General features: G+C 60.6%; 2 protein-coding genes and 1 long non-coding RNA gene across 3 annotated transcripts; all 3 read right to left on the minus strand.

The window, feature by feature from the left end:
- Nucleotides 1-3,318: 3,318 nt before the first annotated feature.
- On the minus strand, nucleotides 3,319-5,916 carry LOC309874351 (GTPase IMAP family member 1-like). The gene has a single exon (XM_082752425.1). It carries the CDS (start codon nucleotides 5,488-5,490, stop codon nucleotides 4,711-4,713), a length of 780 nt encoding a protein of 259 aa, XP_082608551.1. The 5' UTR covers nucleotides 5,491-5,916; the 3' UTR covers nucleotides 3,319-4,710.
- A 930-nt stretch (nucleotides 5,917-6,846) lies between these two features.
- On the minus strand, nucleotides 6,847-16,049 carry MYO1G (myosin IG). The gene is made up of 22 exons (XM_082752092.1): nucleotides 15,928-16,049; nucleotides 15,433-15,641; nucleotides 15,259-15,352; nucleotides 14,976-15,141; nucleotides 14,839-14,892; nucleotides 13,557-13,652; nucleotides 13,367-13,483; nucleotides 12,209-12,415; nucleotides 11,975-12,120; nucleotides 10,940-11,054; nucleotides 10,666-10,836; nucleotides 10,523-10,593; nucleotides 10,048-10,122; nucleotides 9,809-9,941; nucleotides 9,249-9,415; nucleotides 8,954-9,161; nucleotides 8,323-8,546; nucleotides 8,081-8,225; nucleotides 7,883-7,987; nucleotides 7,682-7,795; nucleotides 7,331-7,485; nucleotides 6,847-7,239 (listed from the first exon to the last, which is right to left on the minus strand). The coding sequence occupies exons 1-22, from the start codon at nucleotides 16,020-16,022 to the stop codon at nucleotides 7,083-7,085; spliced, it is 3,024 nt and encodes a 1,007-aa protein (XP_082608218.1). The 5' UTR covers nucleotides 16,023-16,049; the 3' UTR covers nucleotides 6,847-7,082.
- Nucleotides 16,050-16,901: 852 nt separating this feature from the next.
- Nucleotides 16,902-18,589, minus strand: LOC309874156. Its single transcript, XR_014316786.1, has 4 exons — nucleotides 18,475-18,589; nucleotides 17,988-18,045; nucleotides 17,277-17,442; nucleotides 16,902-17,155 (listed from the first exon to the last, which is right to left on the minus strand). It is a non-coding gene; the product is annotated as an uncharacterized lncRNA (long non-coding RNA).
- Between the last annotated feature and the right edge of the window lie 63 nt (nucleotides 18,590-18,652).

Below are 18,652 nucleotides of genomic sequence, written 5' to 3' on the forward strand. Positions count from 1 at the left end.
GGCCTCGGCCCCGGTCCCCCTGCGGCTTGGGCGGCCCCAGCCCGGCTCTCGCAGGGCTCCCCTGGGAGCCTGAGGGCGGCTGAGCTGAGGGGCACTCACCTCCAGGCCCGAGGGGGGTGCCTGAGGTGGGCGTCCTGCCAATTAGGAGCACGTTTTAATAACCATACACATTTTAATAAACACGTTTTAATAAACATTCACATTTCAATAAACATATTTGAATAAACATACTGTTATTCCCTATTACCTGACACCTGATCACCCCCCGTTTCACTGGCTGAGTACCACAGGTTCACAAGCTAACCCTAACCCTAACCCCAACCCCATACCTATATATACACACTATACCATATATATACAATATATTTTTCTTCAACCCTTTAATTTCTCCTTTTTCCCTTTTTTTGTTCCCACCTTTCTTATGTTTTGAGAACCTGTGATCTTTGTTTCGCCGTTCCCACACTGCTCATCCTGTTTTTCTCACGCTTCCACCTTGTTTTGGAACAGTGAGGCCTTCCACTGCCCGCTTATCTTCTTGGCACTGCTCCTTGTTATGACTGCACAGCCACCTTGGACTACAGAAAATTAGTTTTCTACTGCAAAAACAACCTAGTTTCTCACACCTGCCGATGGCCCGAGGGTGCCCAGGCACCCGGGAAGGGCAGCGAGCAGGGATCCGATGCACTCTGACCACCTCCTCTCAGGCTTTGGGGTGATTTAGTGCAGAATGTACCCATTTGAAGTGTTTGGAAACGGCACGGAATTTCCATCGAGCAGAGTGCAACAAATCACTTGACCAATTAGGCTCACCGGAGAGCAGCAATTACCTCTGACTCACAACACAAAGGTGAATTTCTGCCATCACGATGCCGGGCACACCCAGTGGGCTGGCACTGGTCAGGGATGTGACAGCGGCTGCAGGTCCAGCACTGCCCTCTTTTTCCCTGTATTTCCTCAGGGTGCTGCTGTCACACCAAGGCTCCATCCCTGCTGTTGCCAGCAACTGCCACACCAGAAAACCTTTGTATTACTCTGATGGTGTGCAGAGCCAAATTCACAGCTCTTGTGGCCAAAGAAAAGCACCAAAAATCCTCCACAACAAGGAAGCCCTTGCTCCTGAAGTCTGGAATATTTGGTTAGCCAGCAACGAGGCATCCTCTGGTTTCCTTCAGTACCAAGATGGGTTTGGCTGCTCTTGCAGCAGCTGTGGTCACTATCGCTCCCCCCCACACCCCTGCTTTTCTCTTCAGAGCTTCCTTCCATATGTTTCTAGAGATAACCGACCGATATCAAGGTCAAATTATAGAGCAGCGTGAGGATTACATCAGCCACAGTGTGCTGGGAGCTCTGGTGAGCAGCCTTTAAAGCTGCTGTACAAGCGATGCTCAGTGAGGGTGGCTTCCACTTCTGCTAATCAAACCAGACCCTTACTATCACACACACTTTCCACTTCTCTTTCCTGTAAGCATTTTCAAATTTCAGATGCGTGTTTTGTTGAGAAAGTTGATTGATGGCCACCCCGTGGACTACTGATGTTTTAAATGGTGCAAAAAAAGGCATCTTCTGTTTAGTGCTCAACCAGTAAGTCATGTAGAATCACAGAATCATTAAGGTTTTACAAGACCTCCAAGCTCACCTGGTCCAATACCCCCTACCACCAATGTCACCGCCACACCACGTCCCCAAGCACCACGTCCAACCTCTCCTTGAACACCCCCAGGGACGGTGATGCCACCACCTCCCTGGGCAACCAGTCCTGATGCCTGACTGCTCTTTCTGAGCAGAAATGTCTCCTCATTTCCCACCTGAACCTCTAGTTTAGGTTTCCCTCTAGTCCTATCACTAGTTACCTGTGAGAAGAGGCTGATCCCCAGCTCCCCACACCTTCCTTTCAGGTAGTTGGATAGATCAATGAGGTCTCCCCTGAGCCTCTTCTTCTCCAGACTAAACACCCCCAGTTTTCTCAGCCGAGACTCTTCTCCCAGACTCATTTTGGTTATTCCAGTGCTGGTCAGGTATTAGTGGTGTTTCCAGAAAAAAAAAAAAAAAAGTCACATATGTCACATATTATTTACATTTTGAGTGTGATTCAGACTGCAGCTCCTCAAGAGCTGCTGCGATATGGGTCCGTACCATGGGCTCCATCCTTCAGGAGCACACTGCTCCAGCATGGGTCCCCCTTCTGGGCTCTGCTCACAGAGCCCTCCCCCTGCAGCCCCGCTACCAAAACCTCAAATATTCGATCCTCAAATATTAACCAGCTTTCTTGGGCCCTTTTCTCTGCAGGGCCTTATCCCACAGGATTGGGTTCTTCCAAGCAGATCCATGAAGAGGCCAAATTCTGCTCTCCTGAAGCCCAGGGTTGGTTATGTGTTTGCTTTTCACCCTCCTCCCTGCCTTTAGGATCCTGAACTCCACCATCTCACGCTCCCTGCAGCCAAGGCTGCCTTTGACCTTCCCATTCCCAGCAAGTCCACGTTGCTGGTGAGCATGAGGTCCATCAGAGCATCTTTCCTTGTTGGCTGCTCTATTACTTGGAGAATAATAATAATAATTAAAAAAAAAAAAGGTAAAAAAAAGGATAAAAAAAAAATCACAGATGCGCTCCAGGATCCTCCTGGATTGTGTCCTGCTGTGCTATCCCCTCTTACAGGGCTGAAGCCCCCCATGAGCAGGGTCTGTGAGCAGGAGGCTGCTCTTTTTGTCGGTAGAGGGCCACATCTGCTCGCTCTTCCTGTAGCAGATGCACACCCTAGTGTCACCTTTTCCTGTTCTGCCTTTAATCAGTGGTCTGATTAAATCTTAATCTTAAAGTCTCAGTGGGCTCCTCATCCTCCCCCAGGCAGAGCCCCATGCCCTCCAGCTGCTCTCCCTCATGAAGGGCAACCTCCCCTCCTCATCTCCCCAGCCTCATCGCAGCACACCAGCCATGGGATTTGTCCCACCACATCTCCCTGATCATTCCAAAGATGTCAGGACACTAATTTAGGCTCCTTGGAGCTCTCTTTCCGAGCTTTGGGTTTGCTTCAGACCTGGGACAGGGTTGTCCCCAACCCGGAGACGTGCTCCAAGCTCAGAGCAGGGCAGCCATTCCCGGGGGCTCCTCAGGAAGATGGGCACATCAACCCTGAAATTTCTCTGTCTCTGCTCAGATCTTCCTTCTGACTGGCCATTGTGTGAGAAAAATCTCAATATTTTTTTTCATACAGGGTCTTTTGTGAAGCTATTTTATTCACGATTGCAATGCAAGCAGGAGCGCACAGTAAAAGTTTATCATAACCCTATATCCCCTATTACCTGACACCTGATTTCTCTCATTTCCTCACTAGCTATACCTTATATACCTATACTTATACCTTATATACTATACTTATACCTTATAGACCTATACCTTATATACCTACACACTTCTATACCATATAGGTACAATTTAATTTGACCAACCATTAATTACTCTCTCTCTTTTTTTTTTTTTTTTCTCCCATTCTTCTTTTGTGACTAGAGGGCTTGTGATTTTTGTTTTTACTGCTTTCATGCTGCTCATCCTGTTTTTCTGAGCTATCCTCCTTATTCTGGGACAGTGGGACCTTCCCTTTATCTGCTTAACATACTCCCCACTGCCATGCCTGCACAATCACTTTTGAATACGCAAGGTTAGTGGAATTTTCCACTGCAAAACCACCTTCTGTTGCAAAAACACAGCTTTGTTTCCCACATATCTATGCCATTACCAAGCTCAGTAACCCAGAGCTACAAAAAAGCCAACAGGTCTTCCATGAGAGACCAATTGTTGACATTCCTGGCCTTTTTTGACACCAATAATGCCTCAGAGCACTCCATGTGCAGGTGGACGTGGGCACCCTGTCGATTGCTCAGCCAAGGACAATGAGGCGCTGCTGTTGTCCGAAAAAGTGGCTCCTTTACCCGGTGTGCAAGAAGCCAATTCGCACGCACTCAGGAGAGATATTGCTTTTATTCAGGCCTCAGAGCTCGGTGCAGTTTCCACAGATCAAGCACAGCCAATGTCGACTTCCTGGCTCCATGGAGACATTAAATTAATGACTATTCAGCGATCTAATACAAATTCATTCTAATCTACCTGAGTTTTGTGCTCATGTGGCATCATTCTTAATGGCTCCTTTTAGGGCCCGTCTGCGCATGCCTTCCTTTTTTTGGGGGTCCTTGGTGGTGTTCCCCGATGAAGCACCCTAACCCCTTTGATCCATCGATGGCCACATGTCACCTAAGTACAACCTCAGGCTACTTGCTATTGGCAACTTTCCTTCGTTTCTCCCAGAAGGAGCATTCTGTCCCTGATCAAAGGGAGCCTGGGTTAGAAGTTAACCACAATTTTTGTCCTGTGCTACGTAAATGATACCTGATAAAGGGAAGCTCAATAAAAATAGACAATTCCTCTTCATTTCCAAGGGAGAGTTGGTTCCATTGCACCAGGACTTGGGGATCCTGTCTGTGTGTGAATGCCTGGTGGGGTGCCCAGAGCCAGGACACAAGAGCATGGGCACCGCTGGAGGCACAAGGACACCCGCTGAGACATCAGGAAAGTCTTTTTTTGCTGTGCGGGTGTCTGAGCGCTGGCACAGGCTGCCCAGAGCGGTGCTGGGGTCTCCATCCCTGGAGATGTCCAACACCCAGTGGACACGGTCCTGGGCAGCTGGAGCGGTGTCCAGAGGTGCCTCCAGCCCCAGGCCTTCAGCGGTTCTGTGGTGCTGGCACTCCTCGCACCCGCGTGATATAGTAACCCAGGGAAATCACCACGGTGAGGACAATCAGCCCACAAACCACACCTGTCCTGCAGCTGGACTGCTCCTTCTTCACCCTGCCTGCTCTGTACCTCTCCATGTGATACTCCACCTGCTCTTCTGTTAAATTGGGCTCCAGGTACATCTCATTGCTGTAGTACCAGTCCCCATTCACCCGCACCATGCAGCGGACCATCCCCATCAGCTCCATGACCTGGTGGTCCCGTTTGGCTCCAGTTGCCCAGTTGTTGAAGCCGCAGTACCTGTTCCCACACCTCTTGATCAGCTCGCGGAGAGCTTTGTTGTCAGTACAGGACACATAGTCATGCAGAGATCTCTCCCCCAGCTCTTCCGCACGGGTAAATATGACGATCGTGTGCCTGAAAACATCAGCTCCAAAGATGTCCTGCAGTCTCTCTGCAGCCTCCTTGTCCTCCTGGGTGAATCGGCCCAGCTGGGTCACCAGCAGCAGCGCGTGGGGGCCTGGGGAGGACAGCCTGATGCACTGGATAATTTCTTGGTGCACCTCACTGCTGTCACCTTTGGGGTTGAAAATGTCGGCCGTGTCAACCACCGTGAAGTCCTCGCCATCCCAGTGCCCCTGTGCACTCGCACAGCTCACGGTCACTGGCTGGGTGGACAGCTTGGACTCAAAGACGCATTCCCCGAGGAGGGTGTTCCCCGTGGCGCTTTTCCCCCCACCAGCCTTCCCGGCCAGGATCAGCCTCATCTCCAAGCCCCCGCCGACCCCGGGCAGCACGTGGAGGCGCCGGACGGCCACGGTCACGCTGCGGAGACAAAAGCAGACACCCAGAAGGGATTTTCACGAAAAGCGGGGATGGTTTCGAAGCCTCTGTGTGCCCCTGCTGTGCGAAGGGCTCGGGGGCTGCAGCTGGGTGCACGGACAGCAGCGAGGAACCGAAAATGAAAATAAAAGCTGGAGCTGCAAGGTGCTGCGGGGAAACAGAGCAGCGAGGCAGCCTCAGCGTGCACAGGATCGTGGGGGGGGGGAAGGCAGCGTGGTGGCAGGGACCCTCAGGTGGTGGCAGGGACCCTCGGGGCGGTGACACTCGTGCAGCCACGGCCCCGCGTGGGGCTGAGCACGGTGCCCAGGGGCTCCCCCGGGCTGGGGCTGTGCCCACGCCGAGCATGGGGAGCGAGGAGTGGGGAGAAGGGAAAGAGAGAGGAGGGGACAGCGGGAAGAGCCACTTCCCACCACCCTGCGCCAGGTCCCCAGGCCCCCTCGGAGCCCTCCCCGCCGGCACGGAGCCTCGCAGCCCCTGGCCTCCCGCCCGTACCTTCCTGCACGTCCTGTGCTTGCTGCTCGCAACCTCCAGGAAGCGAAAGCGGTGAGGGAAGCAGCCCAAAGCAGGGCCCTCGTGTCAGCGGGATGGCACGCAGGGCGCAGGCAGTGCCAGCACCTCCCGCGGGGACTCAAGGAAGGGTCCCAAAAAAAGCAGCCGCCCTCTGGACCCCCGTGCTGGGGGCTGCTGGCACCGCGGCCACTTTGCTTTGCAGGGAAGGACTCGGCAGGATTTGTGCCAGCAGAAAGGCACCGATGCAGGGGACGAGGATGTTTCCTGGGAGGAATTGCCCTGCTCTGTCCCTGCGCGTCCCCAAATCCACAACCGTCCCCGAAACGCCCCAGGCACGTCCCTGGCGTCGAGCTGGAGACGAAGCCAAACCAACTGAGCAGCCCCAAGCTTCGTGCTGTTGTTTTCACAGCAGCCCTGCAGCACGGTTAGGGCGAAAATCACCCACTTACCACCTTATTAAGCAACAGGGTACCAGGAAGAAGCAATCCAGCATGGCCCCGGTGGTGCAAGAAGCGGTTGTGCAGTGACACAACAACCCCCCAACCCTCAGAAAACACCCGGCACACAACGCACTGACCCCAGTACCCAGCACACACACGGATGTGGGGACCCAGAGGCAGCAGGACACAGGGGCACAAGGACCCCAAGAGTCAGGGACATCGGGACCTGGCTCACAGGGGTCCCCACGGGCTCCAGCGCCCCCCGATTTGGGGCTGCACCGTGAAAAGAAGGCTGGGATGTCCCAGACACGCTCACACCCACGCTCCCAGCCAGCTCTCTTTATTCCCAGTGCACTCAGAGGCTTTGGCATGGCCCAGGGGAAGGGGGGGGGACACAGGACGGGGGGCGCACGGGGCCGGGGGAGGCTCCTGGGCACGTGCCAGCAGGACGGAGCACGGGGCAGGGACGAGGACGCTGCTGTCCCCCCGACCCCACGCAGGGGGGCCACCGCGGCGCCGGTGGCAGTGCTTGAGGGTGAGGGGGGACACTCAGGGCGGCCACCCCCTCATCTTTCGGGCCAGTAGAGGACGAAACCGTCGCGGCTCTTGCGGAAATCGGGGCTGGCCAGGCCCGGCTTCTTCTCCACGGTCAGCAGCCTCTTGCGCCCGCGCAGGCTCAGCTGGATGCAGTCGGAGACGCGGACCTGCAGCTCCCTCTTGGTCCTGCAAAAGGGCACGGCCTCAGCTCTCGGCCACGGGGGCGTTTTAGGGGGGTTGCCCCCCACCCCAGAAGGCTGTCCCCGGCCCTACTCACGCTCGGCAGTGCTCCAGCAGGACGCCCACCAGCTCGCCCACCCGGTTGTCCCCCGGCGGCTGCGTCTTGTGCAGGCAGACGGCCAGGTCGTCGTGGCTCTGCGTGTGGAAGACCACCAGCTGCGCCTGGCAGCTCGTCACGCTCAGCCCTGTCACCTGTGGGGTGTCACGATAGTGTCACGACACCACGAGGGTGTCACGACACCACGGTGGTGCCACGGCACCGCGACGGGGACGGCGTGCCGCCCCCATCCCGGAGATCTACCCACGTGGGTGGGACACGGGGACATCGGAGGGGACAGGGACAGCCAGGACGGCCACCCCGGTGCCACCCGGTGCTGGGGACACTCACGGTGCTGAGGGGCAGCGTCCGCATCACCCGGTACTGCTGCCGGGGCTCCAGCTTGTAGAGGTGCTGGTCGGTGATGAGGATGGCACGGTCGCGGCTCTTGTTGAAGCGGTTGATCTGCGGGGCAGGGACGAATGAAAGGGGGGGGGGAGGTGACAAAGGGGGACACCGACGGGGACACGCCGGCCCCGCAGAGCCCCTCACCTTACGGACGTGTCCGGAGAAGAGGACGGAGCCGAAGTGCACCTTGTCCCGCAGAGCCTGCACGCGGCGGGCGAAGGGCAGCGCCAGCCCGGGGTTCTCGCTGGCCTGCGGGGAAGGTGGTGTAGGGTGGTCGGGAAGGGGGTGCGCAGCGGGTTGGGGTGGGATTTTGGGGTCCCGCCATCCACGCCGTGCCCTTACCGAGGACAGGTAGTCCCGCGCCCAGCCCCGCTGGCACCCCCAATCCTTCCGCAGCCCCTGCAGCACCTCCATAGCGGCCACCTTGGCCCGGATCTGCGCCATGTCCGAGGGGGGGATGTTCTTGACGATCTGCCTCGCTCTCCACCTGCGGGGTGGGGGGCGCACGGGGCGCTCAAACACCACGACCGCCGCATCCCCGGCGCGGCCCCCGCTCGCCACGCACCCCCGCGCGTTGCTGGCACCTGCGGAAGAGCTGCTGGCTGTTCTCCTGGAAGCGCTCCAGCACGGCCGGCGGCACGGGCCAGGCCAGGCTCTTGCCGAAATCGGGCATGGCACGGACCCCCTGGAAGCGCCGCAGCAGCTCCCGCAGGTACGCCTTCACCTTGTGCCTCTTGTAGTAGCTCATGATGGTGTAGGCGGCGCGCAGGTAGCGGCACCGCCGGCGGGCCAGGGCGCCGCGCCACGCCTGGAAGAGAGCAGCCGGCGCTTTGTCCCCACCAAAATGCCACCCTCAGGGGGGATTCGGGGACCTAGGCGGTGGTGTCACCGCCTCCGGGGTGTGTGGCAGCGGTGGGGACCCTCCCCGTCGTCGTCCCCGTCTGTGGATGTGAGGTGGGGGTGCCAGGAGCACGGTGCCAGGCTCTGAGCCCTGCACGGTGAGGCTCAGCGGGGGCGGTCCCCAAAGTGCTGCCCCTGCCCCAAAATGTGCTGCGGGGCTGGATGCGTCCCCTGAGCCCCCCCAGGAGTGTTTGGGGGAGCCCGGAGCCGGCCCCATCAGCCTGAGGGTCCAAAAAACCCACTCCTTGCACCAACCCCTAGTCCTGCCCCGTGTCACCCCGATGTCACCCCAATGTCACCCCAACGCCACCCCACCTTCTGCAGCAGCAGCACGATGATGGGGATGAGCTGCGCCCGCTCCTGCTCGAGGCAGAAGAGGGTGCGGGGCGTGCGGATGAAGACCTTGCTGTGCCCATAAGCCACGTCGTCCTGGAAGCCGTGCTGCTCCAGCAGGGCTTGCGCCGCCTCGCGGTCGGTGGCCATCAGGTGGTTGGGCCACGTGTACTCGCACGTCATCTTGTACCTTGGGGGGGTGTAAAAGGGGTCGGGTGAGTGGGATGAGGCACGAGGGCTGCTGAGGACCCCCTGTTGTGGGTCGTCGGGGCCGTACCGCAGCAGGAAGCGGTCGTAGGGCTGGCGGTAGGCGAAGCCGGCGCGGCGCACCCGCACGTTCTCCAGCAGCCCCAGGTAGGCGACCTGGTGGCGGCAGCGCTCCTCGTCGAAGAGCGTGGGCGACTTCTGGTCGTTGGGCTTGATGCAGCGCACGTAGTAGGGCTCCTAAGGAGGGGCTGGTTATAGGGGAACAGGGGGTGGCCCCGTTCCCCTGTCCCCGCACAGCTTGGCGCGCTCCCCGCGCCCGCGTGGCCCCAAACCTTGGGGCTGGCGTGGGGACAGGAGAGTTTGGTGGCTTGGGGACAACCCCACGTGGCTCGGGGACAATCCCACGTGGCTCAGGGCCAGTTTGGGGTCGTGTCTGGCTGCACGGGGACACCTTGGCCATATAGGGATGCGCCTCGGGGACACGCACAGCTGGATTTAAGGATTTAGGGAGCCCACCCGGCTTGGGGACACGCCTCGGGAGCGCGTCCCAGTGGCTTGGGGACACTTTTAGCCGATTTGGGGTCGCACCAGGCTGGCTTGGGGACACGTAGGGACGTGGCCAGCTGGTACCTTGGAGGCCAGGTTCTCCACCAGGGCCACGATGGAGTTCTTGAAGAGGGTGGCGGCCGTCAGCGGGCGCTTGGTGACCTCGGTGATGCTCTGCTCGCCGTCGGGCCACATGGCACGCAGCACGGGGTCGGCGCTGGGGACGGTGGCGGCGTGGGGCTGGTGACACCGGGCTCCTCTGCCACCTCCCGCCCCGTGGCAGCGTCCCCTGGCTGTGTCCCCAGCCCCTCGCTGTCCCCAACCTGTTGTAGAGCAGCCGCTTGAAGTCCTGGAAGAGCGTGTCCTTGTTCTTGTCCAGGAAGCCCTCCACCGAGTACCTGCGGGACGGGGACACCGTGCTGGGGGGGCAGGGATAATGGACCATGGACACCCCACAAGAGCCCCCACAGCCCTGCCATGACCCCAAATGTTCCCCCATGGCCTCTCAAAGTCCTCTGTGGCCCCAAGACCCCCACATGGGTTTTTGGTAGTTCCCCACAGTCCACCATGGATGCCCACAGTCCCCAGTGGCCACCCACACCCCCAAGTCCCCATATGACACCAAAACCCCACAAAGCACCCCATGGCCCGCTGTGGTTCTCCATGGCCAACCACGGACACCCCAAGAGCCCCCACAGCCCCACCATGACCCCAAATGTTCCCCCATGCCCTCTCAAAGTCCTCTGTGGCCCCAAGACCCCCCCAGGGTTTCTTCGTGGTGCCCCCCAGCCCCCATACGTGACATCTCCGGCGTAGTGCTTGATGCGGAAGTCGCGGTTGAACTCCATGGTCTTGTCCGTGGGGCAGAGCTGGGGGGGCAAAGAGGGTGTCAACCCCAGCCCACGGGCCCCCCCTTTTGCTCCCCCCAGCCCCAAAAGCACCTTGCGGCTGCTGTAGTGGGGGTGGCGACCCAGGCGGGTGTCCATGGAGGCCAGGAAGAGCGCGTCGGTGACCGTCCCCACGGCCAAGCACGCCTCATCCAGCAGCGCCAGGATGCCACGGTGGGGCTGCTCCACCAGCTCCACGATGGGCTCGTTGCTGAAGTACTCGATCTAAGGAGGAAGGCAAGGCGTCCCCAAAAATCACCTCCCGTCTCCCAGCACCCCAAAAAATCTCCCCCCCCCGCCGGGTGATGCCGGCCCCGTGCGCGCTCACCTTCTGCCAGGCGATGCCCTCGCGCTGGTACTCGGCCTGCTCCTGCCGCAGGATGAGCTCGATGAAGAGCTGCTGCAGCTTCTCGTTGCAGTAGTTGATGCAGAACTGCTCGAAGCTGAGCCCGGGGGGGGAGTCAGGACGGCCACGGCCACCCGGCCCCCCGAGCTCACGGCCCTGCTGCTGTCCCTCCGGGTGTCCCTGCTAGGTGACATCCCCTCCAGGTGTCCCTCTTGAACCCCATCCCCTCCACGCGCCCCTCCTGGGTCCCATCCCTTCCACGTCCCCTTCCCATCTCCAATCCCATCCCCAGTCCCTCCCAGGTGTCCCTTGTCCCCTCCTGGTCCTCCCCATCCCCAATCCCTTCCATTTGTCCCCCCCAGATGTCCCCTGTCCCTTCCTGGTCCTCCCCATCCCCAATCCCTTCCATTTGTCCTTCCCAGGTGTCCCCTGTCCCCTCCTGGTCCTCCCCATCCCCAATCCCATCCCCAGTCCCCCCCAGATGTCCCCTGTCCCCTCCTGGTCCTCCCCATCCCCAATCCCTTCCATTTGTCCCCCCCAGATGTCCCCTGTCCCTTCCTGGTCCTCCCCATCCCCAATCCCTTCCATTTGTCCTTCCCAGGTGTCCCCTGTCCCCTCCTTGTCCTCCCCATCCCCAATCCCATCCCCAGTCCCCCCCAGATGTCCCCTGTCCCCTCCTTGTCTTCCTCATCCCCAATCCCATCCACGTGTCCCCCCGAGGTGTCTCCTGTCCCCTCCTGGTCCTCCCCATCCCCAATCCCATCCCCAGTTCCCCCCAGGTGTCCCCTGTCCCCTCCTTGTCCTCCCCATCCCCAATCCCTTCCATTTGTCACCCCAAATGTCCCCTGTCCCCTCCTGGTCCTCCCCATCCCCACGTCCTCCCCATCTGTCCCCTCCTCATCCCTCCCATCCCATCCCCACTCCCCCACAACCCCTCCAAGGTTCTCCCCCATCCCCATCCCACCTCTCCCCCGCGTCCCTGTCCCCCCACCCCCCCTTCCACGGGGACCACGTCACCTGTTGGTGTCGAAGATCTCAAACCCATAGATATCGAGGACGCCGATCACCGTGCCCTTGCCGTGCAGCCGCGCGTCGTAGCCCCGCGCCGCGATGCCGGCGTTGATGCGCCCCACGATCCAGCTGAAGAGCCGCTCGTAGACGGCCTGGGGACGGATTTCGGGGTCTCGGTGTGCACCCCGGAGACCCCAAAAAACACCCGGTGGTGTTTTTTTTCCGCGTTTCCCACCTCACCTTGGCGCAGGCGTCCCTGCCGTAGGCGGCCTCGGTGGGGCTGTGGCCCTTCTCGATCAGCTCCCCGCCGCCCGTGGCCACCGTGCGGGCCAGCAGCGCCTTGCGGAGCTGCTCGGGGGCCGTGGCCGTCAGCTGGGCCAGCGCCTGCAGCTGCTCCGGGGCCTCCAGCGCCGCCTCCTCGCCCTCCGCCACGAAGCGCACATTGCCCTGCGGATACTGGGCTGTACTGGGTGGAACTGGGGCTGTGATGGTGGGGCTGGGCCGGGCTGGGCGGCGTGGGGTTGTGTTGGTGGGCACGGGGCCGTACGGGTGGGTGTGGGGTCATACTGGTGTGCACAGGATCGTAGTGGTGTGTGGGGGGTCATACTGGTGTGCACAGGACTATACTGGTGTGTCTGGGACTATACTGGTGTGTCTGGGACCGTACTGGTGTGACAGGACCATACTGGTGCGTGTGGGACCAGACTGGTGTGCACAGGATCATAGTGGTGCACGTGGGACCATACTGGTGTGCACGGGACTATACTGGTGTATCAGGGACCATACTGGTGCACGTGGGACTATACTGGTGTGTGGGGGACCATACTGGTGCACGTGGGACTATACTGGTGTGGGGGGGACCATACTAGTGCATGTGGGACCATACTGGTGTGCACGGGACCATAATAGTGCACATGGGACCATACTGGTGCATCTGGGACCATACTGGTGTGCACAGGATCATAGTGGCATGTATGGGACCATACTAGTGCACATGGGACCATGCTGGTCTACACAGGACCATACTGGTGCATGTGGGACCATATTGGTGTGCACAGGACCATACTGGTGCGAGTGGGACCATACTGGTGCACGTGGGACCAGACTGGTGTGCACAGGATCATAGTGGCGCATATGGGACCATACTGGTGCACGTGGGACCATACTGGTGTGCATGGGACTATACTGGTGCATCTGGGACCATACCGGTGCATGTAGGACCATACTGGTGCACATGGGACCATACTGGTGCACGTGGGACCATACTGGTGCATGTGGGACCGTACTGGTGCACATAGGACAATACTGGTGTGTGGGGGACCATACTGGTGCACGTGGGACCATACTGGTGTACGTGGGACCATACTGGTGCACGTGGGACCATACTGGTGCACTCACCAGGTGCAGGATGGCCGCCAGGATGCGGTGCACGGCGCCCACCTCCTCCGGGGAGAAGCCGATGATGGTCATCGCCTCCTCCACCGCCCGGAAGCCGTCCGCGTCGTTGCTGCCAGCCTGGGGGGGATGCGGGTGAGGAACGGGACCCCCGGGACCCCCGCCCACCCCCCGCTGACCCCAGCCCACTCACGCTGCTCTGGGCGCCCTCCCGGGTGTAGCGGTAGGCGCTGGGGTCCCGGCAGAGGTGCAGCGAGGCCAGCAGATCATCAGGGGCTCCCAGCAGCAGCTATGGGGCAGGGGGGGTGTCAGCACCCTGTCCTGGGGGGCACCAGGACCCCTGTCCCCGTCCCACCTGGCCTGGTGTCCCCTGACCTGTCCCAGTCTCGCCCCTACCGTGTCACATCCTGTCCTGTAATTCCCCATCCCATCCATCCCATAGATCCTATCCATCCCATCCCCGTCCCATCCCATCTGTCCCATCCCATCCCATTCATCCCATAGATCCCACCCATTCTACCCCATCTCATCCCATCCATCCTCATCCCATCCCATAGATTATATCCATCCCATCCCATCTGTTCCACCCCATCCATCTCATCCCATCCATCCCAACTGTCCCATCCCATTCTATCCCATCCCACCCCATCCAATCTGACCCATCCATCCCTTCTCATCCATCACGTCCCATCCCACAGATTCCCTTCATCCCATTCCCACCCCATCCATCCCCTCTCATCCCGCCTGCCCCATTTTATCCATCCTATCCCATCCCCATCCCACCCATCCTGTCCCATCCCACCTCTTCCATCCTGTTCCTATCCATCCCATCCCATCCATTACGTCCCATCCCATAGATTCCATCCGCCCCATCCCCTCTCATCCCACCTGTCTCATCCCATCCTTTATATTATGTCTGATCCATCCTATCCCAGACATCCTGTAACATCCCATGGATCCCATGGATCCCATCCCATGAATCCCATCCCATCCCATCCCATCTACCCCATCCCATCCCCATCCCATTGATCCCATCTCATCCTATCCCATTGATCCCATCCCATCCTATCAATCCCATCAATCCTGTCCCATCCCATCCCACTGATCCCATCCCATCTCATCCTATCCCATCGATCCCATCCCATCAATCCCATCCCATCTCATCCTATCCCATCAATCCCATCCCATCCATCCCATCCCATCCCATTAATCCCGTCCCATCCCATCCCATTGATCCCATCCCATCTCATCCTATCCCATCAATCCCATTGATCCCATCCCATCTCATCCTATCAATCCCATCCCATCTCATCCTATCCCATCAATCCCATCCCATCCCATCCCATCTACCCCATCCCATTCCATCCCCATCCCATCTCATCCTATCCCATTGATCCCATCCCATCAATCCCATCTCATCCTATACCCATCCCATTGATCCCATCCCATCAATCCCATCCCACCCCACCCCACACCTGGTAGAAGGAGTGGAAGTTCCTCTCTCCCGGCTGCTGCTGGAGGATCCGGGACTGGAAGAGGCAGCAGCGGGTGGGTGCCGGGGGCCCAGCACCACGCCCCCATACCCACACCCCACTCCCCGCGCCCCACACACCTTCTCCAGGAGGTAGTTATGGATATGGCCGCCTGTGGGGTCCCCCTTGAAGTCGAAGTTGATGTCCATGTACTTGCCGAAGCGGCTGGAGTTGTCGTTGCGGTTGGTCTTGGCGTTGCCGAAAGCCTCCAGGACGCAGTTGGACTTGAGCAGCACGTTCTTCACCCTGCGCGGAGCGAGGACACGGCCCGCTGACCCCAAAACCCCCCCTAACACCCCTCTTAGGGGCACCGAGCCCCCCGGGACCACCCCACTCTGCACGGAGACGTGGTGCCGGACCCACCTCTCCACCTCGGCGCGCTGGGTGGGGTTGGTGATGGCGGCGATGTACTGCATGATGTACTTGCTGGCCTCCGTCTTCCCCGCCCCGCTCTCACCTGAAAGAGAGGCAGGAGGTGGGCGAGGGCAGGCGATTACGGGTTCCCGACCCCCCCCCTTTGGGGTGCCCCCTTTTTACCCGAAATGACGATGCAGGTGTCCTTGGCGCGGCGTTTCATGGCTTTGTAGGCGGCGTCGGCCAAGGCGAAGAGGTGCGGCGGGCGCTCGTAGAGCTCGCGGCCCCGGTACTGCTCCACCACGGCGGGGCCGTAAAGCCCCATGGGCCGGTACGGGTTCACCGCCACCACCACCTCCCCGATGTAGGTGTAGATGCGGCCCTTCGAGAACCTGCGGGCGGCGGGGCAGGATGAGACCCTGCCACGGGGCACCGCGGGCTCTTCCTGCGGGGTGTGGGCAGGAAACGGGGGCACCGCGGTTGGGATGGACGCACAGACGCATAAGGACGGACAGGATTTGCACCCCCCGGGGCTGCTTTCCCCACACCGCAAGGGATTTGGGGTCTCCCGGTGCTGGCGGCGCCCCCCGTCACCGCCCTAACGGGATCGGCATCGCGGGGCGTTGCCCACATCCTCCTCCATCCAGTCATCCCCACCCCAAATCCCCGACCCCGTACCGCAGGCGCAGGTTCTCCATGAAGTGCTCCATGGTGACCTCGTCCAGCAGGACGAAGTCGGCCTTGCCGAATTCGGGGCCCTCCTGCTCCGCCATGCTGCGCCCACCCAACGCGGGGCGCCGCCCGACTTCCCCCCCCCGCTGCCGCCACCACCGCCGCCGCCGCCACCGCCCCGGCTTCCTGCAGCGCAGGCGCCCCACGGGACTCGGGGTGGGGGTGGCCCGGCCCCGTCACCTCCCACCTCCCACGGGTGGGATGGGGACAGCGGGGGCCACGGGGTGGGGATTTGGGCTCAGCGCCACGCCCTGGGGTGCTCGGGTCGCCCCCTGCAGCACCCATCCTCACAGAGAGGGGTGGGCGCTGGGTTTGGGTGGGTGGGGGGCGCGGGGTGGGCGCCATAGGGCTGTGAGCCCCCTGATTTTATCCATCGGGACCACCGCGGTGTCCCCAGCTGCGGTCACGCGGCGTCACTTCCCTCCGGAGGTAGCGCTGCTGCATCCACTGCATGCACTGCACCTGCTGCACGCATTGCGTGCACTACATCCACTGCGCGCACTACACACACTGCGTGCACTACATCCACTGCGTGCACTACGCACACTGCATGCACTACATCCACTGTGCGCACTACACACGCTGCGTGCACTACATCCACTGCACGCACTACACACACTGCGTGCACTACATCCACTGCGTGCACTACGCACACTGCATGCACTACATCCACTGTGTGCACTACACACACTGCGCGCACTACATCCACTACGCCCGTTCCGGTGCCTGCCCGCATCCGGCCCCACGCCCACGGGCGCTGGTCGGTGCCTCCGGTGCACCAGGAGGGTGTGGGGTGGGGTTTTGGGGCCGTTCCATGTCCCAAATTCAACACCCGTTCATGAGGCTGGCTCCCCAAAATCCCAGGAAACGCAGCAAAGCTGCACAGGCGGCCCCAGGACCACAAAGAGACACCAGGAACGTGAGGAAATTGTGTTTATTGGTCTGATACAGCACTAAACAGGAGAGGTTTTACCCCAAAACGTCGCTACAGCGCTCACCCCTCCTCATACTCGACGCCAGGCCCTACGGAGAGCGGCAGATTTTGTTTTGGGGGCGGGGGATCCCGGCCCAAACCCCATCCCTCCCAGAGGGCAGCGATCAGGACGCGAGCACCCCGTGGCATCGGGCAGCTCCTCAAGGTGTCTGGGTGCCAACGCGGGCTGGGGAATTTCTCCTGGAATTAAACACAGAGTTTTGTTAATCAGAAAAACAAACCAAGCTCGGTCAAATGTTTTTTTTTTTTATCCAGGGTGACTCCAGTTTCCAATGAGGGGCCCCCCAAGGCTTCACCTCACCTCTGTGGGATCCAGGCAGAGCATCACGGGGGGGCTCAGATCCCTGCTCACACCTCGGCGGGCGGCTTCACGGCTGCGACCCCGCCACGGGAGGAGCCTCACAGGGCTGGAGCCACCGCTCCTCTCTCCCCGCAGCCCATCGTGGTCCAAAATCGGGATTTAAACCCTGCAAAAAGAGTCAAGAGCGGTTAAAAAAGCCCCAGCAGGCACCGCAGGCAGGGTGAGCGCCACCCGGGTGTGTCCAAGACCCCCACGGCCTCCCCCAGGGGTGCAGGGGGAGGCCCCGGAGCTCCCGGGGTTGCTCTGGCAAGCGCTGCAGGAATGGTCGGGGCCACCGCAGGCCCCGCCACGCTGGAAGGCTTGCGGTGACCGCGGCTCGCCGGAGCCTGGCAGGTGCTGTGGGGGCAAGGGGATGTGCTTGGAGGACCGCAGCTTGGTGCCTCACCACCACGAGGGGCAGGCAGAGCGTGAGGAAAAACCCAACAGGGTGAGGAGAACCCTTATGGGGTGCAGGGCCTCAAATCCTACAGCACCAACAAAGCCTCCCTGTTACCTGCTGGGGCATTAACCAGCCCCACGGTTGTGGTTTTCCTTCAGGGACGCGTTTGGCGGCCCCAAAACCACCACGAGGCGGTTAAAAACTCAAAGTAAGCCTCTTCCAAACCCTCTGACACCGGTTAAAGGGCCGTCAGGGCGGCCCCGCTAACTCACCTGCTGGATCCGTGCAGCTTCAGGCATCTTCCTTAGCCATCAGAGGGGAGGCTTGGCCCTAAAAAGAAGCAGCAGGGCGTTAGGAGAGGGAAGGGACGGGAAGGGAGTGGCTCTGAAGACCCCAGTGGGAACGGGGACCCCCTCCCCAGCTGCCTGGAGCCCCTCAGGCCCCTCACAGCCCTATAGGGGCCGGGCCTGTGTTTGGGATTTCTATAGCCTCCCCCAGGGGGGCACAAGGGGAGGCCTCAAACCACCCCGCGGCTGCTCTGGCAAGCGCTGCAGGAACGGCCGGGACCACGGCAGGCCCCGCCATGCTGGACGGCTTGCGGGGATGAGGGAGGGCGAGGCCTCACAGGGGGGGAGCGAGGCCTCACAGGGGGGGAGCGAGGCCTCACAGCGGGGAGCAGGCCGCAGCTCCGCATCCCGGCCCGGCCGCCATAACCGAAAGCCATCCGGGGCGAATCCCGGCACCGCGCGGCTCCCTCACCCCTCCCGCGGCCATCACAGGCGGCTCCGGCGGCGGATGGCGGCGGATGGAGGCGGATGGAGAACGATGGCGCCGGCCCCGGCCTCCCCCCGCGGCCGCCATGGCTGCGGGAGCGCTGCGGCGCGTGACGTCACCACGCCGCCGCGGAGGCAGAGAGAGGGGGCGTGGCCTCGCGATA

Source organism: Aythya marila (genome assembly GCF_965140915.1).
Source record: "Aythya marila genome assembly, chromosome: 2".
In the NCBI taxonomy this organism is placed as follows: Eukaryota; Metazoa; Chordata; class Aves; order Anseriformes; family Anatidae; genus Aythya; species Aythya marila.